This window comes from Chinchilla lanigera, unplaced genomic scaffold, assembly GCF_000276665.1.
Source record: "Chinchilla lanigera isolate Chin_1 unplaced genomic scaffold, ChiLan1.0 scaffold00062, whole genome shotgun sequence".
Lineage (NCBI taxonomy): Eukaryota > Metazoa > Chordata > Mammalia > Rodentia > Chinchillidae > Chinchilla > Chinchilla lanigera.
Window position 1 is genome coordinate 3,075,213 of NW_004955463.1, and position 25,574 is coordinate 3,100,786.

Here is a 25,574-nt window from a genome sequence, read left to right on the forward strand (position 1 = left end):
AAACAATCAAACAAGAAAGAGAAAGAGCTAAAAGTGGTACCAGGAATGTGGCAGAACTCAGTGAAGACAATTTTGAACTCAATCTCTTCTGAATAACTTGATTTACAACTATGGCACACAGCTTTTTAATGCAATACTTTAAAAATACACAAAAAGCTCTATAAAAAAGAAAAACAATGTGTTTGATTTAGTTTGAATTTGGAACACAGCACCTGGAATAGCTGTCATATTTATTCAGGTCTAGCTCAACTTGAGCAGTGAGTGTAACAGTGAAAGAGCACAGACTCTCCTCTTATGTTGCCCAGGTTGGATCCTGCCTCTGCCTCCCATTTTAAAGCTATGCAGATGATCTTACTTCATCTGAATGACTAGAATGATAATGCCAACCTTAGTGCTCAAATACCATTTATGTGTGCATTTATGTGTGTATTTGGCATGTCCTCCTGTATAATAAGAGTGTTTTATTAAACATTTATCTGTACCAATAAAGATAATAAGAATGTCAATTCCCCACACTGAATTGATTTCAAGGAAGATACATTCTTCAGTGGTCATGATAGTCTATGACTGAGAAATGTTGACTGGAGATCTTCCCTGGGCATTCATTCCTTGGCTGGGTCACCTTATACCATTCCAACTCTGACTTCCACCACCCCAGTGACAATCTTTGCTCGTGACAAAGGAGTCTTTGCTCCTTCTTGGGGCAACAGTCTGTGCAACTGGGTGGGTTTGGAGTAGTTTCCATGAGTGCCCACCTGTCTCATCACTCTGCTTTTTTACTTTTTTGTTTTAATTTTAGGATTCCTTGGGCAGGTCAAGAAAGGAGGCATACACTGAGGGCATGAATTAACCTTGTTGAGTCTTGAGTAAAGGGGACAGAGGGGACCAAAATAAGCACATGAGGGTTTGGACTGGCATAGAGCTCAGGCCAGTCTAAAAGAAGGCTGTCTTTTTTAAAAAATAAATTATAATTTATATTTATTAATTAAATTTTAATATCCCAAGTTACATCTATTTCAAAATAATATAAGATGATGACTTTATTTCTAAAATACAAAATTATTTTGGTATTTCATAATATCCTTACACCGTAAATGTGAGAATATATTTAAACATTTTTTATGTTTCTTTTCTATTTTAAAAGAAGAAGAAGAAAAATAGAAATAAAATAAAACAGTTTCAAATCAGGCTAACAGGCAAGTAACAATAATTGATAGACTGCTCATTGTTATCTTCATGGTTGTTACTTACAGTACAAAATATAGGCATGTCCATGAACCGAGGAATGGATTAAAGAAAGATTTTTTTTTTTATGGAACACTCTCTTTAGGAGCCTGGTACTAACATTTAATTTACTGGTAAGTTGGGAATCCCATGGAAGACACAGCCTTTGAGGGAATGAGCAGAAGTAATTTCAAAATTTAAGAATCTTTGATCCTTGATGCTTCCACTTCTCATCACTCTAGAGACCAATATATTTCTGAAGTAGATTTTAGGATGTTACACCCTTATCTAAAATCCTTTTCATCCATATTCCAACATTCCTATTAGGTACTTTGAATTCAAAAGCAGGGGGAGTTTCCAGAGTTCTTAGCAGCTTTTATGATCTCAGAGAATTTTAACTTCCTGTGATTTTCATATTACTTCAAGTTATCTCATAGTGATTTCCAGTAAAGAGATGTCTTCACACAATGACAAAATTGAAACATTAACTGGCTTTTTAAATTTTCCTCTAGGAGAAATGGATATTCACTTATTCTTCTCTTTATCATGGTAACTGAGCTGCTATACACTGTCCATTGGCCTAAGTGAAAGGAGAAAATGTTCCCTGAAAAAATTGTCTTTCTCTATTTGCTTTAGGACAATAATTTATTCTCTGTCTCTGTCTCTGCCTCTCTCTCATCTTTATCTCATCTCTACTTTGTGTATGAATGAAGTGTGTGTCAGTATGGTGTGCGATGTATATAGGTACACCTATATAAATAAGTAAATATCTCACTCTGGCTGTTTTTCCATTTTTCTCTGACTCAAGCCTATGCACATATCTGTGTATCTATTCTTCAGAATCACCTTAGTCTATTCTATATTTTCCAATTTTCTCGGACAGCTTATTCAGCTTTAAACAGACATTTTTATCATGTAATTTCAGAAGATCCTAAATAATAAAATAATATACCTTGGTGGATCATAATTGCAGAAGCGAAGCAGACATTTTTGTTAGGGGATGAAACAACTCTTCGAACCACCAAAGACTCTGACAGTTCCTGTACAAACAACCCTGACTTTTAACCTAATTATACAAGAACTCCATGTCATTAATAAATCAATGATAAATGAAAGTATTTTAATTTAATTAGAACAGCCCCTATTATGCAAATTGTGTTTCTATTTCTCAAAGAATAGCCTATGTACCCCAAACACACAGAGATGGAAATTTCTATACGCACTTTCAAATGACAGCTAAAACCTTACTAGACTACTACATATTAATTATATGGTAGTTTTATTTCTGCTTGCAATACTTCTAAGTAAATGAAAATAAAGATATCAAAGGTATATTTAATTTAAATTTCACATGCATAGAATGGAAAATTGTGCATAGCTTAGCATGTAATCTGAGGGCATGGAGATTGATTAGTAACCTCATGAATACTTTAAAGGTGTGTTTGAGTCATTTGACAAACAGCACTACAAAGATACACTGACTCCAGGGTGCTTCACGTAAATTAGGTAGCTGTACTGAAAAAACTTCAAAGACAAGAGGCTGGTATAAAGTTTATTCTAGATTTGTAAGTTTGTGGCATGAGAGTTTCCTACTTAAGCAAAACCCATAGGAATCCACATGGATCCCTCCTTGCTTTATAATCTATAAACAATAATATTGTACAAATGAACTTTTGTTTCAGTGTGATAGAAGTAGATATATTTATTTAGACAATAGATATATCTGTACATCTCAGATAAAATCATTTATCACTAAAATTATTCATACAGCCTGTGTAGTTCACCGTATTTACATTTACCCTACCTAGAAGGTAGCAGAAATTTAACTGACATATTCATATTTCTCAAGGATGAAAGTCGGTAGAAGTAAAATGCCAGACTCTTACCTGAACATTATCAACATGGATACCCTGCTGCTGGGATGAATAGTCATCTGCTCAAAATTTGTAGTTTTTTTCTTCTCATCCCTTTACTGGCCCAACTCTGTAATAATTTGTTTGATTTATTGTGAACATATTTATTTTCCCTTACCATGCCTTCAATACATCACTGAGTTTTCAGAAGTTTTACAGTTTAGCTCATACATGTGCCCTTGAAAACTTTATTACTATTTTGTGTTCCCCAATATGGCCAATTATCTTTTGAAACAGTAAACAAATGAAAGATATAAACTTTTAGTCACCAAAGACTCTCAAATGTAGTGCTTTCAGGCATAATCAATCAACTGCAATCTGCACTTTCATTTGTATTCCAAGGAGCATACTAACTTATCAAAAGAAGTACAGCTAGAAGTCATTCAACTTTAGAAGGTGAAGGACTTTAGCATTGTAAAATAACTGTTAGCTTTACTTAGATCTGGGTTTTGCTAGGCGAGAAAAAAGGGGAAAGGAGCATAATGCCTGAAGAGAAAGGATTCCTCTTCTTTCCAATTAAAACAGGCTGTCTGAAAGCATAGTGAAAGCCAGCGCTGCATGGACCTTGTGCACTGTTGTTTGTTTGATAGCCAAGAGCACCACTCCTTTGTCTCTTTTCTAATTGAACGATTGGGAGGACAGACAAGTTTGACAATAGAAGAAAGGATTTTCTGAAGAGCTGTCTTTTAAACACCATGCTTGTGGGTTAAAATCAATATTTTCTGGTTTGTTTTTATTAGTTGGTCTTCTACTGCCTTGTTCTTGTCTTTTAAATTAGCACAAAGTGATGAGGTCAGCTTTGGAATCAACTTTTCTGTTAATGCCATTGTTCCTCGGTGCTGTCCAAAGCCAAGACACCCAGGACGTAGCCGCTTTGTCTGAGCACCCCTGAAGAAATGGGATTAGATTGGGTGCTGAGAACAGTAGTGTGTAATCACATAATTTTCTCTGTGAAGCATTTCAAGTTTATAGACTTTGAATAATCACTCAACACATTTTTCTAGTTGCTTCTGAAGCCTACTGAAAACAAAAATTCTGAGACTGAACATTCGTGCTTCTCCCTTCCCTTGCTAAATTTGTAGAATGAAACTAACTTCAGACCATGAAGGGCACAAACAATAAATGATGCAACTGTCACAAAATAAGCTGCTTTTTCTGAACACCTTACTAATACTCCTCTCCGTGACATATTTTTTTAGCTTTTCTTTGAAATGTTCCCTATCTTTATTTCAATACAGCAAAATTTCTTAAAAATATAATTGTGTAGTAGAAATGTGAAATGCAAAAAAAGTCATAAGAGGATGGCTCATGTACAAAAATAACTTCTTTGAACAGTACTTTGAAAATTTTCCATATGCTGTTTAAAGGTGTACTTATAGCTATAGGTCATAGGTATACAAAATCTACAGGAGATGTCATGAATCCTGCCATTGCATAATGACATATAGAACAGTGAAGTTTAAAGAAGACATTGTTTATAGACTACAATGTACCGAGAATTCTTGCAGATTTTTTTCTTTCCTTGTACTTTGTTCACTCAGACCTGGTATTGGTTACTACAGGCTGCACATAATTCTTCTCATATTTTCCAAGTGTCCTGCCAGCAGGAGCAGCCCACTGAATTTCTCTCAAGATTTAAAATTCCCCATTTCAGGTCAGAGACATAGCTCAGTGGCACAAGCGCCTGCCTGGCAAGCACAAGGTCCTGTGTTTGATTCCTGGAACCAACAAATAAATAAATAAATAAAATTCCCCCATTTCACCACCTTCTGCACTTGCTTATTTCTGTTTGAGCCACCATCTGCAAAACAGTACCTGGTTTTAATACTTCATGTAATTAATTGTCAGATTCTCTTATCTGGATACCTAGATAATCCAGAAATAATTCCTTAAAGTAAGGCCCATTGGTTGGGAGCTTTAATTATTTTGGAAAAGTCCCATTTTTCATGCAACATAAAGGCCAGAGAAGCTGGGGTGTTTGTTTCTCCAGCTAAGATGGTCAGTCATTACTTTACCTCCAAAACTGTAAAAACTATCTAATCTTTCTAGGCCTGTATTTTCTTGTTAGAAGGCTATTATAAGGGACACTTATATCTAGAATTTTGGTCAAGAAAAAACAGTTTGATCCTTGGTACCAAAATGAAAACAGTAAAAACATACAAACAAAAAAAAAAAAGCCCTTTAAGAAAAAGACAGATCTATAAAAATAAATTATCACCAATCCTCACACAACTTTGGTATTTGATAATTGCTATTCATTCCAATAACTTTAACTGATTTATTGTGATTCTATTAGTTTTGTATTTTTAAAATAACTACCCAGGAAGGAAAATAAGACAGTGGACAATCAATAAAGAAAGAAAAAGTTGAGTATATGAAATAGGAATTGCATGTTCCATATTACAAATGTAAAACTGTATTCTTTACTAGCTATTTAAAGATGTTTATAGTCATCTTGAGGAAATATAAAAGGCAAGATAGAAAAGATGGGTAGGTAATACTAGGTATATTCTCCAAATAAGAGCTCAATAATATATATATTTTTTTCTCACATAGCATTACATGCGTAGGGACTGCAAGTTGCCCTGTAAAACAGTTACTGAGGACTTAGATATCTCCAGTCTTCTAGTCCTGTGGCATTGCTCTTTGCTATGAGGTTGAGGTCATCACATATCATCACATATGCAGTCCAGTGTGGAAGGAATGGGAAAAAGAGAGTATCTAGGGAAACCAGTGCCACAACCTGGAAATACTACCCATCATGTATATATTCTACTGCCTGGAATTCAGTTAAGTGCTATGTGTAGCTGTAAGATAGCACAAACTTCCAAATTCTAGCTTCCTTATTCTTGGTTAAAATTTCTCATGGGGTTTTCTAGTAATAAAGAGTGAACTAATTGAGAATGAAGTCTTTCTGCTACAAAAGCTGATGGAATAATATAGAAATCCTACTTTGAAATTGCCAAGAAAAGCAAATAAAGAGTTTTAATAGATTATTCATTACAAAACATCCACCTTCAGAAAGACCCTTACATTTACAGTCTTCTTCAGCCCACAGCTATCTGCTTTAGTCCTTCAGCAGAAGATCGCTACCCATTTGGTTCCAATATGCCTATTTTTTGAAAGTTGCTGTGTATAGCTCAGCTTTTCTGTCGGTTTCCACACACAGATGAAAAGGAGGACAGGTGTGTTTTGGTTCACGGCCTCAGATGTCTCGGTCCATGGCTGGCTGACTTCAAAGCAGAAAGGTCATGGTTAAAGGGTGTGGTGATGAAAATCTGGCCACTACACTGTGGTCCAAAGTGAAATGGATTGGAAAGCACATAGTGACTGACACCCTCTAAAGGCACATGCGACAGCATCCACCTCCTCCAAACCAGGCCCTACCTCCTAAGTGTAAATTCAGCTATGAACACCAGTGGTTGAACCCACTGGTGAGTAAAGCCCCGGCTCCCCGGATCCAATCATCTCTCCAGGAGACTCTTGATCCAAGCAAGTTCACAATCAAGTTTAACAGTCACACTTGCTGCCACGCTATCAAGAAATCAGGATGATATTTTCAGTCCCTATTGTTATCTCTATCGAACTGCAGCGTCATATCCTAGGTCAACACTATGAAAATCTTTAGTGTGGCATTTTTTCTTGTTATTCACATACACATTCCAGTTAGATTAGTCAACTAATTCAATTTCCATTCCTTGGAACACTAAATATTTGAATTCAAGAACTTAGTCCAGGAAAATGAAAATGAGACTTGAAAATCTGACTCATAGGCAACTCAGAATATCCAAGGCAAAGTGAAGAAACCAAATCAAAATTGATAGGGAAATCTTGTCATTGGATTTCCAGAGAAATCACAAAAGTCCATAAGACTAATGAGGAAAGTGAATCGGGAGATTTCAAGACAAAACCTGAGTGCTGCATGGATGTGAAATCAATAAAATTCAAAGCCAAATAAACATGTTGCATTGGAGTAAGAGGAGAAGCCGACCTTGATACTGAGCACCCCAGTCTCAGATCTTGTTTCTTCCCAAACAATCCCAATAAAAACAAACACCTTGAAAAATGCCTGATTCTAAAATGGAAACAGAGAAAAATAACAATAGATGTGCTTAGGCTGTCTCAGTCCAAAACACGTGGAAATGTTCAATTAAAGATGTGGACATGTATAACAAACACAGAAGATAGTTGAAGAGGCTCCCCTGGGCACTTCAAACATATACATAAAAATGTGTACATATAATAAATATTAGGTATATTACATAATTCCAATTGCTTGATTTATTGAATAAGAATTTGTTAATTCATAAAGATGAATTACAACTTCTTTCTTAGAATGAGATATCAGCTAAAAATGTAGAAGCTAAATGTATTGTGTATATTGTGTTGTCTTTTTTAAAGGTTTGACAGAATTTTCCAGTAAAACGATCTGAGTCTATAGGTTTCTTTTCAGCAATTATTTCAGCTACACATTCAAACTCTCTGAGAGTTGTTTGACTTTTTGATGTTTACTCTGCGCTGCCTGATTGTTTTTTCTGACATATTTTCTACTTTCTCCCACAAGGCCTTCAGTCATTCTTCTTGCTGCTTCCCACATCCTTTCATATTCCAGGACTGAAGTATTCTTTCACTGGTTTGGGGAGAAAGTCCTATTCTCCTCTCACTTCTTTTACCTGGTCCAAAGACTTACAATTTCCCCTATGTTCTTTGTTTTAATTTGGCTTGATTATGCCCCCGGGAAATAAAACTGAGGCGTGTCTATGCTATACCGTTTCTTCCTACCTATCTATGCTACATCTATCTGTCTATCTATCTATCTATCATCTATCTATCTATCTATTATCTCTCTGTCTGTCCATCCATCCATCTGTCCATTCATCCATCCGTTCATTGTTCCATCTATCTATCTATCTATCTATGCTATGCCTGTTTCTTCCTATCCTGTCACATTTTTCACTGGAATAAGGTGGTGTACGAAAAGAACAAAAGGAAGTAATAGGGAAGCTAGTAAAATAATTCAAAACATTTTGTCACATAAGAAAGGGAAAAAGCTATGGGTATATTCCATTATTAATTTCCTTATTATACACTCATTTGTTAAGCTAGTATTTATTAAATATATACTATGCCACATACAGGACTGTGTTCTAAAGAATTTAGAGTGAAACATAATGGCGTCTTGTCACTGTAGAACTTATAATATAGGTAGGGATTTGGCATCTTTTTCTACAAAATGGCCATAGTGTAAATACGTTAGTATTTTCAGATGGTACTATCAGTTAGGATAACTTAACCCTGTCAGATTAGCATGAAAGGAATTGTTTGTAAAAGGATGGATGGCTCTGTGATGCAGTAATTATTTAGAGTACAAATTTTGAGATTCATATAATTTTCATGAGTGATAAAATACTTTTCTTTTGCATTTTTAATTATACAAAGTATAAAAACTATTCTTAATTCACACCTTTAAAGAACACAGAGGGAATTAGGTGTGCATCGTGGGTTGCAGCTTGCCAATTCTTAATCAAAAAGGAAATGTGAGATTGATCAAACCATTAAAGAGAATCTCACATTTCTCTTTTTTATTAAGAATCAGCTTGTCTATATTGTTATTAATTTGTTATTTTTTTTATTCTCCTTAAAATAAAAAAAAAGAGAGAAATGTGGACTCAGGAAATAGTAAAATCTAAAGTTGTTTTTCAGCAGCCCATAGGGGTAGCATAGTAAATAACCTTAGATCTAAAATATGTTTATGATTATTTCTACATAGGAGAAAAGGATTTAGCAAGGACCTAATAATGCTTAAAATTTGAAGACCTGGAAATTTGTCTTAACTCTCAAGTATTTTTTAAAAAAGAGCAAAAGATTTTATATAAACTGTGAACATTTAAGAATTCTGTTGGGGCTGGGGATTTAGCTCAGCGGCAAAAGCGCCTGCCTGGCAAGTGCAAGGTCATGAGTTCAGTTCCCAGTACCGGAGAAAAACCAAAAAAAAAAAAAAAAAAAAAAGAATTCTGTTTTATTCTTCTCTAGCTTCCACTGACACAGACAGTTTGCAGTATAGATAGAGTGAAACTGAACTGCAGGTATCTGGAGATCTTTTGGAATATGCCTATGTGGTTGCAGTCACCTTTACTTATACCTAAGCTGTTGTTCCCTATCACAACGTATAATGACCAGCAGGAACACATCTATAGGTCATTGTGCCAGACTGCATAGAATCTAAAGGTCTATGTAGACCTTATGAATATGTATTGTTTGTGGTAATGTGTATGTAACAAGGGTTAAAATCATTTGAAATATATTGAACAAGAAATAGTCTATGGAATAATAATCTATTTAAAATTGTATAAAATTAAGCAGATATGAAGTCATCATTATATCTTGTTGAAAGAGTAGGTTTCAGGCTGTCAAGAAATATACTGTAGCTGAAAATTCGGTATATCTAAGTATACAAGCAGATTAACTTTTATGCTCTTTCTAGGCTTTTTCACCAAGAACCTGTAATATTATTTCAAGTATATGAAATAACAGATTTTATACATCATAGTATATTGGATCACTTACATTCTGAAGCATATTTGTCTGCTGAAATCTGGTAGATGTATCTGAAATAGAAAAAAAAATAAGTAATACACATAGCATGAAGAAATAAGTGTTCTGGTGTTATAATACCTACACATATGCATTAACCATCCAATGGGTGTTTGGAAATGTTTAATTTGGTTTCATAGTCTTATAGCTCAATATAATGTAGGGATAATTTTTAAAATTACACTGAGTTTTATATCAGTCAAATGGTAGAGTAAGCAGCTCTAGGTTCTCAGCCTCTAATGGTAACATAAAAAACAAGCAGAAACTGTCAGAAACAATTTTTTTAAAACTCTGAAAAAAAGTCAGAGGTTCACAGCATTGAAGTAAACACTGAATTTTTAAAAAGGCAATTTCAAAATAAACAAAAATCTGTATTATTTGTCTGTGATATTAACTGATGTCTGGATCAGCAGTGGTCTTAAAACAAAAGCAACCCATGGTCTCCAAGTAGGACTTCGGTCCCCAGAGATATTTAGACCATAATAACAAATTTCTGTGTCCATCTTTTCTAATTTGTTTGTAAGACTAAGTGAAATAAAATGTGCTCACCTCTGTTTTGCCTATTCCGGGATGCTGGTCCCAAGTAGGAAGAGACAACAGAGGTCATTTAAAAATACTGCAAGCTGAACCTACAATCACCAGGTGTTGAGAAAAAAGAAGAAAAAAAAAAAAAAAAAAGGAAAGAAAACCTAAACTCTGCCATCTATGGATCAAGAACAAATACTAAGAGACTGTTATGCATAGAAATTAGGACATTTCAAAAGCATATATGTATAGGAAAAAATTAAAAATCTGAATGTTCCCCTAAAGAAAGTTATGTGCTCAGAAAAGACCTAGAGGATTTTAAGCTTTCTCCAAGAGTTGATCCCAAGGCTGAGAGATAGCCTAAGTGTTGATAAAAAGCCTAAGTACAGGTGACACTGCAATGACTGAGAGAGGTATTTTTTTGTTCATTTCAGTTTTGAATTCTATTGATGTGTTTTGCTACTGTTTTAGCTTTTAAACTTCAGAGAAATCTGTGAAAATATCAGCTGAACACAAGCTAGGGAATAGAGTCTTCAGTAGCACAGGAAAAGATTTTATTCTTTTTATTTTAAATACAAAAAAGTAAAACAATACCAAAATGAAAAGATTTTAAAATGGCTGTCTAAGTATCCTCAAGACCTGAAGACAATATTCACACAGAATGAAAAGAGGGAACTGTTGCATGATCAAAATAAGAACACTGATAAAGAAATAATACAAAAATAAACAAATGCTGGAGCAGAATATTGCGATTACTGATATGAAACATTCGCTATAGGAGTTCACTAGTAGATTTAAGCAGGTAGAAGAAAGAATAAATAAATATAAAAGCAGGACAATTGAAATTATTCATTTTGTGGGGTATAAAAAAATAAGGAATGATACAAAGTGAACAGAAATTAAGAGCACTGTGACACACCATCAGGTGTGAAACTTCAACACAGGAACCCAAGAAGAGAAAGAAAAAAAACAATATGTAAAGAAATAACAACCTTAGGGGCTGGGGATTTAGCTCAGCGGCAAAAGCGCCTGCCTGGCAAGCGCAAGGTCGTGACTTCGGTTCCCGGTACCGGAGAAAAACCAAAAGAAAGAAATAACAACCTTAAAAATTTGAAGAAAGACATACATACACACATTCAAGAAGCTTAACAAACTTCATACAAAATGAACTCAAGGCCATTGAAACACTTTATAGCCCAATTCATGAAAACATAATCCAAAAATATTTTCTAAAGCAGCAAAGAGAAGAGACCTGTTATTAGGGAACAATTGACGTCTCTTCAGAAACCCTACATGACAGACTAGGACGGGAATGACACAGATTACTTAAATGCTGAAAGACAAAACTGTCCACAGTAAGTTCTATATTCTGCAAGCTGTTATTCATGAATGGAGGAGAATTTAGACATTGTCAGATTAAGAGGCAGAGGGAATATCTGATAATCACTGAGATTGTCTTGCAGGGAATGCTGCAGGGAGCCTTTCCAGATGAAATGAAATGACTGTAGAGAGGACCTTGAGGCCAGATGAGTGAAGGTCGTTAAGGAAGGCATGTGCACAGGCAGTGTAAAAGCCAACGTTATTTTATTATTGTTGCAAAGTCTATATTTTTGCAAAGCATTTTAAAGATAAGTGTATAAATGTAGAGAAAATTTTATCTAGAACTCAGACACTTTAGAGCAATAGTTACTTCAGTTTGATAGGAATTGTGCTTTTCAGAGATCTTGATGAAAGGTAGTATTTTTTAAATAACAGATATGAAGGGCTGGGGATTTAGCTCAGCGGCAAAAGCGCCTGCCTGGCAAGCGCAAGGTCGTGAGTTCGGTTCCCCGTCCCGGAGAAAAACCAAAAAAATCCAAAAAAAAAAAAACCAAAAACCAAATAACAGATATGACATTGACCAAAATGTTTCAATTGTTTAAAAAATAGGAAACAAGGTACAATTCTAAGACACATAAATAAGCCATATGCTTATAGTCTAATTATTATAAGTTCTGTCCTCAAGTTGACACACGGGAACCAGCATTGATTTTTGAGTTATTGTTTCTATGGGAAACACTAAAAGAAATATCTAACTCCAACCCAGTAGGACCTGGACATCAGAATTCTTCAACAAAATGAGTCCTGGCCAATGACAACTTGTCATTGAATGCAAAGTGTTCATTTTCATGACAGTGCAGCTAGTTTGAAGAGTACCAGGGAGCAGAAGTTGACATGGATGAGGAACAGACAGGACAGTAATTACTGGAGGGATTCAGAATGGTTTGATTATGAGCTTGCCTCTGGCATTAGCACTTTACTGCTTTCCTGAAGAGTAATCCCAGGAAATTTAGTTAATAGGTATCAAAGCCACTCACTTCATATCTATAAAATATGATGATAATAAGTAACACCTCACTCTATTTTCAATGAATTAATGTGAGCTGCTTCATACAAAGTATGCTCTCTGAAACACAGTAAATGGTCAATAAATGCTGGAAATCATTTTTTATTAAAACTAACATATAGTCCTATTTTATTCAGTATATATTAATAAAGTGACTGCATCCTGTAGCATGTCCTACAAAGGCCTTTTAAATTTAATTGCTTACTAATTAATCCAAATATAATATATTCTGTTTAGCAATCATAAATCCTATAAGTAATGATACATAACATTTCAAATGGCTCCAAGTATTCTATTTTGTTGAACTATGATAGTTTATTCATTAATTCCATATCATTACATATATTCAGTTAATCCAGTGAAACTCCACAGGGTTATCCTCAACTTTCTTCCAGCAATATTTTATGAAAATAAATATTTCCCTATTTAAGATAAAAGCCTTAAAGTAGAATTGTTTCATCAAATGTTATAAACTTTTTTTTTTTTTTTTTTTTGGTACCAGGGATTGAACTCACAACCTTGCACTTGCCAGGCAGGCACTTCCACCACTGAGCTATATCCCCAGCCCAAGTGTTGTAAACTTAAGTTTTCATCTAGTTGACTTCCATTAACAGTGAATTAAAATTTTCATATCCCTGAATCATCATAAATCATCATCATTTAAACTGACTTCAGACATACCAATAATACCAAGCAATTTTAAAGTACATATAGTAGCAGAATATAGATATATATATATATATTATAAAAATAATGGTTTTTTAGGCCTTACACAGTGCTATGAACAGATTTTTTATTTTACATAAGGGAAAATTAAGATTTCAAAAAAATTAATAACTTATTCAGTGCCACTTAATCATGAGATACCATATTCAGCTGCACATCAAATTTTCTACTATATATATATATACCCTGTAATGTTACTGTCATAGACAAACCATATGTTTTATGTCATTTTGTGTAGTGATCTGCCAAAGTAAACATTGCTACACAATAATTTAACTTAATAGAAAACGCTGTCTAGCTAAGCCTGGTAACTATTTTCTTTCTTCATGTGTGATTTTTAGTCACTTAAACAACAGCATCAAAAACTTTATAACTCAAGACAAACGTGGAAATTTGGTAAGACTTGCTATTTTAAAACAGTTATCTAAAATAAACAGTTCACTATTTCAAAGAAGGGTCATTTTTTTATTGCAATGAAAACACTGGTTTGATAAGAGTCAGAAATACTTTAAAGTGGCCACTTTCCAAATATGCTTGTAATGGCACCCATTTACTACGAGCCTAAAGTGGACAACAGTGGTGAGTAGCATTTGACTTTAGTCATGAAAACTTTTCTATCCCAGTTATTTCAAAAGATTCCAGTAAAATTGTATGTCTTTTTGTTTCTTTTTTAATTCCATGGTTAATAGTAACATGGATTTTTTATTAGCATATTGGTCACTCTGACTTTTTTTTAAAGAATTACCAGATCATCTTTTTGGTCATTTTTTTTTTTTTGTAGTGAGTTTCTTGTCATTTTCTTATTATTTATAGGAGTTATTTAAATTCTGTGGTTGCTAATTGTCAGTTATACATGAATAAAGTGTACTGTTTTGTTTTTAAACTTTATGTATGTTTTTCATTGAAAAATTTTATGTTACTATAGTCAAATTTATCAGTTGGGTTCTTGACACTAGTTTATATTCATTTCATTTAAGGATTTGTCCTTACTGTCTGATAAAAAATATACTTTTATGTTGACATTTTCACAATATCAAACAGCTTTGTTTTGATAATGTGTAAATGTCACCTTTCAAAGGTGGTTTGTTATTTATGATCTATGGGGTAGCTCTTCAAACTTTTCATAATTTTCTATTGGTTGTGAGTTTCTTATTATCTTTTGATATTTTCATAGTAAAACTTTGTAATTACTGCAAATATCTTCTTTATGATCAAAGATGGCATTCGTGTGTGGTGATGTCATTATTGAATGTCAATTGTTTTATTTATTGTACCACATATATAATTTTCCCTTACTCTATGAGAAGTCCTTCTACAACCCAAAATAAAAAAGATGTTCTCCCATATTTCCTTCTACACATTTTATAATTTCACACATCACATTTTTAATTCAGCTGAAATGATTTACATATAGCATAGATATAATTGAATTTTCCCTATTCGTATAAACAATTACCTTGTTATCATTTACTGATTAACTATATGTTTATTCATTTGTTTTCTGTAGTAGCCTTGCCATAAATCATATTTTCATGTAAACAAGTCTGATACTGTGTTTCTGGGAATTCTCTTTAAAGCCATTAGTCTATTATTACTCTAAATCTATTACAGCTACACTGAGTTAATTATTAAAACCTTACAATAAATTGTTAACTACTCTGGAAACGCTTCTTTTTATATTTTTAGGGGGAGATACTCAGATTGACTTATTATTGTTAATATTTTCTTATGCAGATTTAGAATCAGCTCATTGAGTTTCATCAAGTACTGTTTATAGCTCACTGGATTTGCATGGGAGGGAGAAATTAACAATTCAGGTTAAGGTCATTATATACAGGATCATATTATACTCTTACATAGCTAAACTTTCTTTGTTTTCATTAAATTTAATTATTCATTTCATAAAGAGGTCACACGACTTTTATTAAAGTGTTCTCAAGCCAAAATAATTCTCATTGAACTTTATGTCCGTTTATTTAGGATTTTTTTTGTAGGATACCATATTCTCTTTGAAGCATGATCACTTCCTTTCTATCCAAAATATGCTTTCCACTTCATGTTCCCTTCCTTATCTGTCATGTAGTAACAGATGCCAAACAATGATCTCACATTTTACCTTAAATGAAGTGTCACCATCTTTGAGAGTAACCAATAAACTTTATGGTCTACAGGTATTACAGCTAATAACTCTGTAGTTTAATCTGTTTCCTCTTTTCATAAATAGTGCTAACCATTATTGATATTAATTATGAAACAATTTTATATGAACCTTTCAGTACTATAATGAGATACTTATTATTATCAACTTATGAAGAGAAAAAGTCTATTTTGAATCACACTTTAGGGATCCAACCCATGCTCATGTATACCTACTGACCTGGGCCTCTGATAGTGGTGATAGTTGGCAATGGTAGGGACCATGTGCTGAAGGAAACTGCTCTCTTCATGAGCAACTAAACAAAGAATGAGCGGCCATGTTCCCACAATCCTCTTGGAGCACCCACCTCCAGTGATCCACCGATCCGCAGACCCCAAGACCAACATTTTAATACATGGACCTCTGGGGGTCAGGGAGATAGCTCAGTGGCATAAGCACCTACCTGGCAAGTGCAAGGTCCTGAGTTCAATTCCCAGTGCCAACAACAACAACAAAAAAATGTATTAAAAAAAGATACATAGACCTTTGCAAATATTCAATATCAAAATTACAGCAAATGATGACTTTCATGGTTTGGTTAAATCTTTTCATATAGCTATAGAATAGTCTCCATCAATAAATTACTATAATGAATTTTATTAAGCATTTTCCTCTTGGTAAACCAAACTGATATGTATGCGTTATATCTTAAAGAAATGGTCCTGATACTTCTTAATTTTTTGCTGGTTGCAGCATGTTTGTATGATTTTTATGGTACTGGTATCTGTGCCCATTAATAAATATGAACCTTTAAATTTCCTTTTAAAATTTTTTATCACACGGTTTTATATATAATGTATACAATTTAAATTCATACATATTAGTTACACGAAGTAATGTTTTATTTTTGTAAAATTGTGCATGCATAGAACATATGTCAAATATTCCAAATCACCACCTTGCCCTTTCCTCACCTCTCCTCCACTACCCTTACTCTTCTGGAATGTTCTCCATTCTAATTTCAAATCTCTTCCTTTAAAAAAAAAAAATAGCATTTGACATTGTGTCTCTGGCTTATTTCACTTAAAATCTTGGTCCAAAACCGTTCATTTTCCTGTAAATGACATAACTTCATGCTTCCTTGTGGCTGGTTAATATTCTATTATATATATATATATATATAGAGAGAGAGAGAGAGTACATTTTCTTATTATTCTTATTATTCTATTGATGGGCACTTAGGCTGTTTCCATAACTTGTGAATTCTGAATTGCATTGAAGTTAAGAGTGTTATTCCAGTATTTCTATAGTGTGCTGTTTTTAATGTTTTTAGAAATATATCTGCAAATGTATAGCTGGATCAAATGGTAGATCCATCTATAGTTTTCTGTAGAAATTCCACACTGATTTTCAAAATGGCTGTACTAATTTACATTCCCACCAACAGTGTAGAAGAATTTGATGCATGGTATGAAAGAATATTTGATAAAGAGTTGGACATTCTCTAGAAAAGGCAAAACATCTTCAAAATGAAAAGATCAATAAGACAAATAAAAAATTCAGTGAAATCCTCATCAGCAGACTAACAAGGCAGATTATCAGGGCTTGAAGATAAAGGTAATGAATCATTACACTTAGACAGCAATAAAGAAAAACATAAGGCATGAAAAATTAGACCAACTGTAGAGGAGGCATTTAGAATTCCAAACACAAGTCACCAGAGAAGATGCTACTCAGATCATATCATAGTTAAAATGTCAGGAGTTCAGAGAAAATAAGTAATTTTGGAAGCTGCAGTAGAAAAATACCAAATCACTTATAAACTCAAACCTACTTGGAAACAACAGACTTCACAGCAAAGTCTCTCAAAGGCAAAGAGGTACAATATAATGTATTCCCAGCTGTGAAGCAAAATAACTGCCAATTTAGATGATAATATCCAAAAATGTTACCCAACATAATGAAGAAGAAATAATGTAGACCTTCCTATGTAGACCTTGCCAGGATTTTCTTTTGGATGTACCCTTAAGTTCTTAGAGTATCATATTTATTATTTTCCACTTCTCTGGAAAAGTATATGAGTGGAGTTTTATTTTGAGAGCACTTCCAGGATTCTTAGTCTTATGCTTGATAATGAGATGCTATAATATGCATACAAACATAGACTTTTTTTGTACATCATTGCAATTATTACATAGGTTATGGCAGCAATTTTCAGTAGGACCTGGGAATTCCAGCCAGAGGTAAGAAGAGCTGCAGATTCCAGAAGAATTCCGTAGATAAAATTAAGAATTTAAAATCAGCTCTTAAAGAATGAGTCCAGGGGCTGGGGATTTAGCTCAGTGGCAAAGCACCTGCCTGGCAAGCGCAAGGTCGTGAGTTCGGTTCCCGGTACCAGAGAAAAACCAAAAATAAATTTAAAAAGAATGAGTCTAGATTACCATCAAAGGGTGTGTGGAGGGGGTAGAGCATGGGTAAGCTGGAAAATGAAACAAAAACCCTGTCAGTGCTTAAACATTTCAAAATTTGCAAGATTTTTACTGTTACTGAAATGTAAAATGCACAGAACTCCTAAGTAGTAAGACCTACTAGGGAACTGGGGCATGATATACATAGACAACCATATTTCTGCAGTATTTTAAGTCAACGTTATTTTTATAAACTACAGTATGGTGGCAGTAAAGTACAACTGGCAGAAAATACAAGTGATATTTAAAATGTAGCAAGACATGCAGTGGTACGGAAGCTAAACAGGCAAAGTCTTCTCAGTGTGGTTCCTCGGTTTCTGACGTGGCGGTAGGGATGTGGTTGTTCCATAAATCAAACTAGGCTTTTTTTTTTTTTTTTTTTTTTTAAAGAAACACTGAAATATTTAAGGAAAAGGTGTTTGAAATTTTGATCTTTATCAAAATGTATTAATCATATCTGTAAGACAGTTATGCACAAGAACCCGGTAACATGTAATGAATGTCTGACTTTTAATGTTTTGCCTAAAAGGAAGAAATATGTACACTTCACATACAATTTCAAAATATATATATTAGGTGTGCAGTGAGTGCTGAAAGGTTGAAAACTGTAATTATGTTCAGATAACGAGGAGCTCACATTTTCCATAAGAGGTGGAGAGAGTCATCATCATGTCTCATAGATGAGAAGACACAAACAGCACTGGGTGAGGGACAGTGTCAGATTACCAAGATATTGAAAGCAGGGCAAAGCAGTGTTCACAAAAATAATTCTAGAATGTGTGTACAGAGGTGATATCAATAGGTTTGGTAGGATTACTGTCTTGGTTACTTTTTTCTTGCTGCTGGGACAAAATACCCAAAGCCAAAAATTAAGGAAGGAAACGTTTATTTTGCTTACAGTTTGTGGAGGTTTCAGTCCGTACTTGGCAGATTATAAGGCAGAGTGGCACGTGGCAGAGAGCTACAGCTCAGGGTGGCAGAATACAGCTAAGCAATCAGCATACACCAGGGTGGAATGGGGGAGGAATGGCCTCAAGCACGCTCTTCCTCTCCCTTACGTATGCAAACTATCCACCCCAGGGCGGGTACAGCTCTCACACCCTTAATCAAACTCTAAAAGCCTGACCCATGGGCACATGAGGCTTTGGGGGGACACACAGACATAAACCATAACAATTACTGAAGCAATGAATAGTTTGTATTTTCAGAAGTTAGCTGGAAGCACAAACACCATTTGTACTATTAAATTAACACAAATAAATTACATAGTAGATGTTGAAATTGGATGTTTCTTCCTTTAAAGGGCAATGATGCCTTTTTAACTTAGAACAACTTTTTAGTGAAGTAACTGAAATGCATTAATGAATTTTCCTATATGATTTTTCCGTCTATATCCCAAAATAATTTATTTTCTATTTGAGCAAATTTGTAAGAGCAAATTTATTTTCACTTGTATTTGGGGAGTAATGAGTAGGCATAATATGCCCGTTTTCACATGTTGAAGAAATAATATAACTAACTGTTAAAAGTAGAAGGTCCCTCAAAACCTTCCTTCGCAAACAAAAACCAGAGGGTTTCACTATTTGTCAAATATCAAAAATAAATTAGAGAAGACCTGGGAATGGAGTGATTGGGTCAACAGTCTTATGTGTGAAGTCACCAATTTCAATTTTGGAGAAACAGATGTAAATAGCAGGTGGGGCTCAAGGTATGCAGACTTCCTAAACAAGTTGAATATGTTCACTAACTAATGCTGGTTCAAATGTGAAGATAATGAATAAACAGAAACCTTTCCATCCCTTGAGAGCTTGATAAATTTGCCTGGTCTTTATCCTTATTCTAGACTTAAAATTAAAACACTGCCAGAGGTTCCTGTGAATTGCCACTTCCTGGGAGGAAAATGTCTCACGTTATGTTAGCCTCTTTTAACATGTGGGTTCTGAATCCCTCCTGTAGAAGAATGTCTACTGTCCCACAGTAACCTGTATGTGAAAGGGATTTCCTTCTCTCCCCTTATCCCCCAGAAAGTCATAAGTATTTGTGATCATGATACATTTTATTGAAAAACTAAAAGTTACTAGTTTTCATTTTGAAAGCAGTACAAATACACTTTTTAAAATCTGCTTTTGATGTTCCTTATCCTATCTATCCTTCTTTCTTCCAAAGTGAAGTATCTCAATCTTTTTTGCTTCCTTTGCTCCCTTCTGGGGCTCTTTTCTCTCTGCTTTCTTATTCCTTTTCTTTTGTTCTGGGTCTTATGGGAAAAGTAACTGCCATAAGTATATGTGAATGTTAGAGAGTTGATAAGGAGGAGGTAGGGTATAATATTTAGAGTATAGATTTAGAGTACTGATTCCATTTAAAATACAGGTAATTACATCATGTAGGATACTTACATTAATATGTTACTTTTTGTCATTTTTTTCATGTTTAGTAAAGCTTTTTTCTCATTTTCATTACATATTTTTAAAGAGTAGCATCCCAGTTAAAATTTTCAATTGTTTTCAAATGTAGAGTAAGATCACAATTAATATCTTTTTTCCAATACAATACAGAAGAACATGCCACTGTACAACAATAAAAGCAATTTATTGAATAAATGTATGTATATGTATATATATATATATGTTAATATTGAACATTTCATGCCTGTGTTCCTCTTTGAGATCCATGGCTTCTATAGCTTATCATTTGAGAATTTATGACCCATTTTTTTCCTGAAGAGAGGATAAATCATATCTATAGTTTGTAGTAAATTAATATCGAGCAACTCTTAGGAATAGGGGATAAGTATATACTCCTTAGCTAATTTGGAACTAATTTGAAATCAGTTTTATTTTATCAGAACACTCAATTTATTTTAATATATATATATATATATCCCTGCAAATATTGCATACTTATACCATAAATAATTTGATATTTAGCTGAAATTTCAAATTCACTCAATGTCCTGCTTTTATTTGTTGAACCTGGCAAGCCTAATAGTATGACATTTGTCAAACTTCCTGATTCATGGAAGATTTCTTCCTGACCTTTGACTTCTTTGTTGCTGTTAAAGTACATACCTGTTTCATGTAGCTTTTCATCACTAAGAACATCTTTAAGGATCGTTAATTTTTGGTAATTTGGCCTCAATAAGGAGAGTGAGAGTAAGTTTTTCACTGTCTAGAAGCCTGTACTTAATTAGTTGTTTATGATAATTAATTCAGTTGAACCTTAGAGGTGATGGCATCATAGATTTAATTCTTTTAAATTTTTAAATCATTAAACTGTTTCAATATTAAAACTTAGAATTATGACCTCTGTGATGTCTTAATCCTTCCTGAAATATTAAACTTTGGAAAGCATTCTGCTCTCATTTTCACCAACATATTTTCCCCTAAATCACTATGTGTGTCAGTCTGTTTGAAAATAAATATTGCCACAGTTATTTTATTATATTACAGTCACCTTGTGTGGGAAATTATCATAATCATACAATAGTGGAAACTAGTTTATGAACTTTGCACATGGATAACTATCATATATGGATATTGTATTTTATATTAAAATGTCAAAGCCTTTCTCTTTGAGATATGCAGTTTTATATATTAGAAAATACTTTCAAATGCCACCAGGAGCATAACTACAGAATTAGACCTTTCTTTAAAACTACCATTTTACATTTAAGGACATATTTTAAGGAATTTTCCACTTACAGAAATAAAATATCTAACACAAATATCAAAAGGGCAAAACCCTTAAAGTAATAATTGTTCTGAATTTGTGAAAATAATTAAAAGAATAAGCACTACGTGCTCTTCAGAGCTTCCTTAAGAAAAAAATACTAAAACTCAATAAAAGGTCAACAAATGCCTACAGCTATTAGGTTATAAAGTGAAATCTGTAACCCTAAGGATTGACTGCAATAGAACTTTATAATTTTCCCCCTCAGAACCATAATACAGATAAAATTATGTCACAGTCTTTGCAAAAAGTTCTCTCCCTCTGTCATTCAACACTAAGATTTGTGCCATTTTATTTTGTTTATTTTTTTATGTCCACAAATGTCTTTTTAAAAATTTTTATTAGTCCACATTTGCAATGCAAAATGATTACATTTACTGTTGGATATGACCTGCTATTTTATTCAACTGGTGGTTCTAATACACTTCCCTATATAACCAATTATTTTTAAGAAATTCGAAGTGTGGGCTCTAATCTACTAGCAATTTCATGACTGCTTATTGTATTAATGTAGTTTAAGGGGCTGGAGTTTTAGCTCAGCTGCACAGCGCCTGCCCTGCAAGAGCAAGGTCGTGAGTTAGATCTCCAGTACTGAAAAAAAAAAAAAAAAAGAAGTGTAGTTTAAATGTTCTTTCAGATTAAACAATATTAGATTTGTTTCATAAATTTAAATTTATACTTTTGAATTTCATTTTATTATTAAAATAGCATGGAAGATATTTGTGGAGAGGGCATAACATTTTTTACAAGAAGATATTTCTGGAAGATTAGATCAAAAAGAAAACAAAATTTAAAGAAAATTATCTAAGACATGTATATAAATTATTTAGCAAAAGGGTTGTCATAATAGTCTTCTTAAAAGAGAAATGTCACCTTATTTTTAGGAAGAAAAACATTTCATTTTTCCTCAGTTAAATTACAGAAAGCCTCTAGGAGTCTGGAAATTCAAATGGAGTCAGAAAGTGAAAGTTTAAAAAGAATATCACTGCACTGATCAGGAAGATGGTAAAGTGCAGGACCTGTCTAGGCAGCTATGACCCCATATGACTTCAGCTATAATGAAATGCACTGAAGTTGTTCATAGTTTGAGATAAACTCCAGAGAGGTCAAAGTAATGTGACATGTTCTCTGCTACTTGATGATCACTATGAAGCTACAAGTTAGAGAATTGCTAAACATCATCTGAGACCTCACTTGAAGTAACTAGTAATATGCTACATTAGAGCTCCTCTTCCTCATTTTCATTTATGCTTTGCTCTTTGTAGGAAGAGAAAAGTCAATATTGTGACCTTTCCCTCCCTCAAATTCATCTCACTGGGAAATAAAGCAGGCAAAGGGGAGAGATCTTTTGTCAGCTGGTCAGAAAGTGGAAGCTCTGACTCAATCTGAATGGCAATAAGATCTTTAAATCAGTTAACAGTACTTTTAGATTTACCTTCTTTAGCTCTTTACTACTGGTACTCTTCTTGCAGTATTTCTCTTCTATTTTCTCTACTCCTCCTTCCAGCTTACCTATTTGGGGAAAAATATTTGATGCATAAATATAGAAATGAAACCCAGTGTACCTCTGTACTTGCTTACCCTGACTGCGGTGTTCATCCTGCCCGCAGGCACTGAGGGAGCCGTGTTTGGTCACTCTGTGGAAACGCCTCACATCAGAGCAGAACCGTCCCAAGACCTCAGGTAAGTTCTGTCTCCTCAACCCATGGCATAGTCACCATAAGTATTGACAGTCCTTGCGAGTGAAGAACTAAAATAGCACTGGTGTTATGTGTACTTGCATTGACTTGACATTCCCTCGCTTCATGGTAAAGAAATATTTCACCTAGAGCAAGAAAGCGTGAGTTACTGTTCTAACATCAGTACATTTCCCAAGCATACTTACAACTTATATAAAAGTAATAGACAGGAAGAGTGTGGAAAGGGAAGGAATGCTAGTTATTGAGGAAGTTGAGAGGACTAATAAAAGTAGGGATTCTAGGAAATCTGATATAGATAATGGGATATAAGACATACTTAACGGTAAGAAAGGGAGACAGAATAGGGACCGCTTCCACTGATCAAGGAGTGGTATGTAGCGGGAACTGGATAGCCAGGCAAATGGTAATCCGGAAAAGGCAAGACTTCATTGCCTTGTGATGGCTCCCTTATTCAAGTCGTCTTTCTGTAGAATAAGCGGCTTTCTCGTATCTTCCTGCTCCTGAGAGATATAGTTACATAAATGTAAAATCCTTCAGTATATAGAAGTCTGTGACGAATTCTCCCAAAGAAAATCCAAGTAATGTTTTATAACAGTGAAATGTTAAAGCCTTAGAAACTAATCCAGAAATGCTTTAATTCCAAAAGTAAATTAACACTTGTGCGTTAGAAATCACTTAATTAATTTCTGATAAGTAAATCACACTCCACAATATATTTGCTGCAATATTTTTTAAAAGGCAGCTGTACTGATAAGTAAAAAATGTAATGACATGTTTAAAGTCACTGTCAATTTAGATAACAGTATTAACATGATAAATTCTCTGTTGTGGAAAACATAATAGGAATACTCTTCATTAAAAACACATTTATTTCTTAAGAACCATTATTCAACCCTTTCCATTAGATAAGCAGAAAAATGCTCTGATGAAACCAAAACAAAAACTGAAATTTCAATGCAAAAGGCATGATCATTTTCTTTTTTTTTTCTTTTTTATTTTTTTGGTCTTCTTGAGACAGGTTCTCGCTATGCACTTTAGGCTGGCTTTGAACTCACTTTGTAGCCCTGGCTGGCCTCGAACTCTCAGCGATCCTCCTGCCTCAGCCTCCAGAGTGTTGGGACTACAAGTGTGGCCACCTCCCTGGCCTTGTTCATCCTTTTAATTAAGGATTAAATAATGTTGTTTTAGAAAGGATTTATGTAAACTACAGTAGAAAATTAGATCAATATTCACAGACTGTGCTGTTTTATACAAAGACTTCCTAAGGAACTCAGTTTCTCACTAATTAAGATACAAATGCAATAAGCCAGTGAACAAACCAGGAAAGTGAGCCACATCGTGTGATCCACACATTTTTTATAGAGGAGCAAAATAACATTTACACTATCCAAAAAAAGAGAGAGTTAAGAGAGCTGAAGAGTATATGCAAATAGCATCTCATAATGTGCTAAAATATTGACTTATATGCCTTGTCTCAGAAATTCAGTGTCTTTCATGTATTTATTTTATTGTTCTCTACCTAACAATGTCATAAATGTCAAAATAATAGGGGCCACAAGTTCCTGCTTATCAGTGCTACAGCAGCCAGAGTGGTATCTAATAAATAATATTTTGATAAACATTTATTAATTTGAACTACTGAAACAGGAAAACTGTATAATGAAAAACTAAACAAATGTGATATAGGAAATGTGGCAGCTATAAGACATGTGGATTACATTGCTATCAATCATTTTATGATTGTTCTCATAAAGAAATCAATAAAATAAAATAAGTACCAAAGTATCTCACTCGTATCTGAAATAAATAATAACGTAAACTCATAGAAATCGAGAGTAGAACGGTGCTTAAAAGATGCTGGCCAGAGTTTTGGGGATCAGAGTGGATATCTGAAGAGGTTACCCAATTTTGTGGAGACATTTTTTTGTTTTGTTTTTTGGTTTATTTTGTTTTTTTTTTTCCGGTACCAGGAATCAAACTCACAACCTTGCATTTGTCAGGCAGGCGCTGTGCTGCAGAGCTAAATCCTCAGCCCCAGGGAGACATATATTTAACTCAGTTCGAACACTATGAAATGCACACATGTATTAAAACTTTAAATTATACTCCATAAATATGTATATTTTGTATTTCATGTATAACTTGAACATTAAGTTTACATATATCAGATTA

At 33.9% G+C, this 25,574-nt stretch overlaps 1 protein-coding gene across 1 annotated transcript in view; it reads left to right on the forward strand.

Moving 5' to 3' along the window:
- Sgcz (sarcoglycan, zeta) overlaps positions 1-25,574 on the forward strand; it is a 1,013,519-nt gene that overhangs the window by 961,098 nt on the left and 26,847 nt on the right. The window contains exon 6 of the mRNA XM_005398345.2: positions 23,313-23,385. Within this exon, the coding sequence (XP_005398402.2) occupies positions 23,313-23,385 (73 nt within the window). The remainder of the gene's footprint in view (positions 1-23,312; positions 23,386-25,574) is intronic.